This window comes from Propithecus coquereli, unplaced genomic scaffold, assembly GCF_000956105.1.
Source record: "Propithecus coquereli isolate 6110/MARCELLA unplaced genomic scaffold, Pcoq_1.0 Scaffold519, whole genome shotgun sequence".
NCBI lineage: Eukaryota > Metazoa > Chordata > Mammalia > Primates > Indriidae > Propithecus > Propithecus coquereli.
The window spans coordinates 254,231-260,228 of NW_012151052.1; the positions used below are offsets into that span (position 1 = coordinate 254,231).

Consider the following 5,998-nt stretch of genomic DNA (forward strand, 5'->3'; position numbering starts at 1 on the left):
CTACCTACAGATTAAATTCCTAGAAATAAAATACTTGGTCCAAGAGCATATTGTTTTCAGTTTTAATGGATATAGTCAAGTTCCTCTGTGCTAAAAAAGACTATGGTAATGATTTTGACTTGTTTCCCAAATTGTTTTATGCATGTACACATACACACATATACATTTTTAATGTATCAACTGGTTAGCTCTATTCAGACCATCAGTAACCTGCCTCTGCCCTTTGAAGTGATGGCTTCATTTTGAGCTCAGCAGTGTTCCCTGTCTTGCACATCTCAAATGCCACAGCGCTGATCTCCAGCCTGATGTGTTGTCTTTCTACCCCACAGCTTTCTGTTGGAGGACCCTGAGTTGTGTCTGCTTTGCTTCCCCAGGGGTCCGTGAGAACCATCCTCCTGCTTCCCTGCCTTCCTCTCCTCTGTTCCTTTACCCTGCGTGCTCATGACATTTTCAACTTCATAGATGGATCTCAAGGCTTCGATAGGGCTTACTTGTTAAAACTCATGTGATATCTCAGTGGTCCTTAATTGAAAAGAGGGTGAATATCTGCTATTGGTCTCTGTCTCACTTGAGTACTTTTCTTAGAGCATTTGAAAACTACACACTCAAAAACCAAGACAAGAATGAATCTGTATGTGCTTTTCTCTGTGGTTCTTCATCCTTCTCTCCTTTTTCTTTTATAGCGCCATCAGCAGCACCTTTAAACGTCACTGTGTTTCTGAATGAATCTAGCAATGATGTGGACGTCAGATGGTTGCAGCCTCCAATTAAGCGCCAGGATGGGGAGCTGGTGGGCTACCGGATCTCTCACATGTGGCACAGTATGGGGACTTCCGTAAGTCTGAACCCTGACAGGGCACAATTAATCATCTCCTTTTGACTTGCTGATTTAATTCCGTTTTGGACGCTTTCATTTTGACATAAAAAGACGTGCTGTGATTGAGTTAGGGAAGGCACCTTTCAGTGGGATATAAATAATATAGTAAAAATTAGAGGTGACTGAATGATTAAAAATTCTGAGCAGTCTTTTGAGGATTTCCTCACTCATTCATCCATTCATTTATTTGTTTAGTAAATAGATGTAGAGCTCATCCTCTGTTATCACCTCATTTTTGCCTTCAGGGAATTTAGGCTCTTCTGGGGAGACAATGTGAACTACCCAGACACTCATAGTATGAGGTCAGAGAGTAACAGTTGACAATTCATAGCCTTTTCGAAATTTCAGGGGATTCTTTTCAGAAGAAGATTGTCAGGAAACAACCCCAACCTCATAGAGAATAGCAGACACCCAATAAGAGGACTAAGCAAGGGAGCCAGCTGGCCTGGCACAGCTGCATAGGAACTGAAATTAGACATGAGACTCAGTGGGCCATAGCAAAGGAATTTGTCACTCATGGCACAGCACCCCATGGAACATCAGCCTGGTGGCACAGGTTGCCTGCCCTCCAGTCCCGTGGGGTGATACGATGGGCTCAGATGGTGGGTCGTGCAGCTGAGGGGCCCAGGGCCCAGGGTTCAACACTTTGTGTAGCAAGCAGCAAACAAGACCATCCTCTGTGCATTTGCACAGTGGTCATGCTGTGGCCACCTCAACGTGCGTGACCAGCCCCAGAGTGGCTCGGGGTCAGCAGATGGTTAGACCTTGCAGTTGCACATACTCAGGACGTGCAAAGGTGCTTGGTGCCTATGGCAGACTGCCTTTTCCAGCAAAGGTGGTACTTGATTTGCGCTTGTGTATTAGTCAGGGTTCTCTAGAGAAACAGAGCTAATTTAATACATATGTGTAGAAAGAGATTTATTATAAGGAATTGCCTCATGCAATTATGGAGCCTGAGAAATCCCACAATCTGCAAGCTGGAGACCCAGGAGAGCTGGTGGTGTAATTCAGTTTGAATTGCACCTGCATACACATACACACACACACCCCACACAAAGATACACCTACATACACGTACACATACACACACACACCCCACGCAAAGATACACCTACATACACGTACACACATGTGCACACACACACACACGCCGCACAGGTATACCTACATACACATACACACACACCCCACATACAGATACACTTACATACACATACACACACACCCCACAGACAGATACACCTACATACACATAACACATACACACACACCCCACATACACATACACCTATATACACATACACACACACGCCGCACAGGTATACCTACATACACATACACACACACACTATGCACAGATACACCTACATACACACGCACACACAGCCCACACACAGATACATCCTACATATACATACATACACACACACACCCTGCACAGATATACCTGCATACACATACACACACATACAGATACACCTACTTATACATACACACACACCCCCCACACACATAGATACACCTACATACACATACACACACACACACACACACAGATACACCTACATACACATACACACACACTCCACATACAGATACACCTACATATACATACACACAGAGCCCGCACATAGATATACCTACATACACATACACACACACACCCTGCACAAAGATACACCTACATACACATACACACACATACAAACACACACATACGCCGCACAGGTATACCTATATACACATACACACACGCATTCTGCGTAGATACACCTATATACACGTACAAACACATACACACCCCACACACACACATCTACCTTCTTTCCACCAGAGCACACTGCTGGCCCACTCTGGTCTACCCAGTCTGGCCAGGTGACTTAGCAGCTGGCTCCTGCCAGCTAGGAAGGTTTTCTTGCTCACTGAGAATATATATCATAATTGTCAACAGTGATTGTTTTGAATACCAGTATGTGCTTGGAACCGAGCAGGGTTGGGGTGGGGATGCATTGATACGTCAGGTAGCTCCTGCCTTGTAATCTGAGGCTGGTAAGATCCTCTTTAGTTCAGTAAGGACTCTGTAGTGTAACTGCTAGTTTTATTTCATGATAGCAAACAAGCTTTTCTGCCCGCCCCCTGCCCACTCACCCAGTGCTGCTCACTCCAACTGTACCATCCTGGCTCTAATTCCTGGCCGCGGTCGTGATTATCTACCAGGACCTCATCAGCCACGATGAGATGTTCTCTGACATTTACAAGATCTGGAGGATCATGGACAGGCTATAGGGGAGGTGAAGACAGCAGGACAGAGGGTAACACTGATGACCAGCTTATTAGTGGAAATGCCTCGGCTGAAGGCCCTGAGCACAAAGATGCTGAAAGCACAGTGATCACCGGTGTTGATACTATCATGAACCATCACTTCCTTGCAAGAAACTGGCTTCACAAAAGAAGCCTACAAGAAGTACGTCAAAGATTACATGAGGTCAATCAAAGGCAAACTTGAAGAACAGAAACCAGAAAGAGTAAAACCTTTTATGGCAAGGGCCACAGAACAAATTGAACACATCCTTGCTAATTTCAAAAACTACCAGTTCTGTATTGGTGAAAACGTGAGTCCGCATTGTGTGGTTGCTGTGCTGACTACCATGAGGATGGTGTGACCCATATGTGATTTTCTTTAGGAATGTTTAGAAATGGGAAAATGTTGACAAATTTGGCAATTACTTTGGATCTATCACCTGTCATCATAACTGGCTGCTGCTTGTAACCCACACAATGTGGACTTAAGACAAATAGGACTGATGTCATCTTGAGCTCTTCATTTATTTTGTCCATGATTTATTTGGTGTAGAAGAATTGTTTTTAAGGAAAAAAATGTCATATAGATGGTCTAAAAATAAAGTGCATAAAAAACCCCACACGATAGCAAACAAAAGGCCAAGGGGATCTATGTGTGAAATAGTGACTGCCTCTCTAAGAACCAGCCAGTGCCCGTCCGATGACTTTGTCAGTCAAACCCAGGGGGCCATGTGATTTGGATTTCTGTGAAGTCTAAAGATCACTGCTGTTGGTATGAACACTGGACTCCAGACAGAAGTAGGGGAGGCGGATGAGTGATGATGCCTGAGTGTGCTTGGGTGGGCAGCTTCCAGACAGGTCTCCTTTCCACCTGGGAAGGGAAGAGAGCGAGGTAAAGCTGACTCCTTTTGTGACATAGAGCATCCATGGAAGGGCAGATGCACTGGTTTCATTATCAAGACTGTCTTTCCTTTATCATGATCATGCTTCTTTTGTGTCGCCATATACCTAATGGATCTAACACCAGATGCATCTTCATGGCATTGATATGGGGCATCACATGAAACTTTCACAGCTCCTTGGCCGAAAGATGAACACGGTGAGTGGGTAGACAGTGGCACCCACTGATGCTGTCCAAGCTTTGCTTCAATCATATTTAACCTCACATCATCCAGCATTTATCAAAACTGCTATTTTCCGAAAGGACAAGTGGGATTTGTTTTTCTTTTCCTGCCTCAGGTTACCTGTGAGAAAGCAGACTGTCAGAAGCAGTAGGTGACGGAAGTAGAGGAAAAAGAATAGGGCTTAGAAGTCCTTGTTGTTCGGCTTTATAGTAAATGATAATGGTGTTACTAATAATCCTGCTTAAAAGTAACAGCTGAAAGAGAAACGTCTCCTTTCCTGGTCTTTTGTCCCAAGGCATTTGTGCAAGGTGACTATGGATGAACTGCACTCCCCGTTGGCTGAGTCAGGAATCAAATGCCTCTCTTAGAGAAAGGCTTTTTGTCACAATGCCAAATGCTGTCTATACTAAGCATAAAGTATCAGTAATGCTATTTCAGTTCAATAGGAATTTTATCTTTCTCTGGTTGGCAGAAAATAATTATTACCAGCAGACACTGGAGCAGACGCCAGTTTGTTTAAAGAGCTACACGTCATCCTCTCGCCTTCTCCTTCTGGCATGGGTGAAGCTACTTTTCTAGAAAGGACCTCTTGAGCTGAGGCTTTCTGAAGGGCAGCAGCAATGAAAATCTTATGAATGACCGTGGCCGGGGAGCCTTGTACACTAAGTGCCATTAACACTCAGCTGTGCCTTGCGTTCTCACTGCCCTTTGTTCAGAACGGTCCCCTCTGTGGGGAGAACAGTACTGCTCAGTTAGGGCTGTGACCTTTCCAGTCACTTACCTCCTTAGAGATGGTGGATCATCCCTAGGAGAAGGTCATTTGCGTTGTGCTCACTTTGTGCGTCACGACGGTCTTGTGACAACAAAGACTTGGTGCTCCCTTTACTTTGGGAAGCATTCTCGGATGCAGCCAAGTTCCAAGCTCATGATCCACAACTGGAGGCAAATAAGAGCACTGAAGAAAGGCCAGCCGTGGGAGGAGCCCGGAACCCACGCCCAGAGTGAAGTTTGAGATGATCTCGGCATCCATCACTCCGATTTCCTTAAACCCCCTTCATCTTGGAAGGGCAAGGCTGAAACACAACTTCATCTCTCAAAATTGTCCTTTCATTTCCATTTTTAGAAAACTGTTACTAAAGCTACTTTTTCTTTATGCAAGTCAAGGAGTTGGATATTTTTGAAAGATACCTTTCACTTATCACTGTTTATAAGAGCGTGCAATTTCAGAACATTCTTGGAAGTGGTCTTTGGGTGGGTTGTTGCAGTTCCACTGAAGACAGGCTTGTACCATTGTGATCCCACAACTTTTATGCCACTTTCAGATTAAGAACCTCCTGCTCTTTAACTGTATGGACATTTATTATATCTTAATAAAGATATCTACTTTTTTTTGCTCTATTTTCTTAATATCCCTTGGCTTCCAAATCAGAGCTTAAAATCCAAAGATAAGAAGCAAGTACAATCTGTTCTCCTTGAAATTGGAGCTGTGTCTTGTTCCACTTTATACTGTCTGAACACAGGGCATGGGACGTGCTTTGTTGGCATTTATAGCACTAGGGACTTGATGTATGGACCCAGCTACACCATCTAAACCAGGGGTTCCCAAGCTGTGGTGAGTTGTATAATTATTTCATTATATATTAATAATGGAAATAAAGTACATAATAAATGCAATGTGCTTGAATCATCCTGAAAC

General features: G+C 44.0%; 1 protein-coding gene and 1 pseudogene across 1 annotated transcript in view; both read left to right on the top strand.

Annotated features, from left to right (window-relative positions):
- Positions 1–5,998, top strand: part of MERTK (MER proto-oncogene, tyrosine kinase) — a 104,914-nt gene that overhangs the window by 57,190 nt on the left and 41,726 nt on the right. Inside the window, exon 8 of the mRNA XM_012656782.1 lies at positions 684–835. Coding sequence (XP_012512236.1) covers positions 684–835 — 152 coding nt within the window. The remainder of the gene's footprint in view (positions 1–683; positions 836–5,998) is intronic.
- LOC105820298 lies at positions 3,065–3,681 on the top strand (annotated as a pseudogene).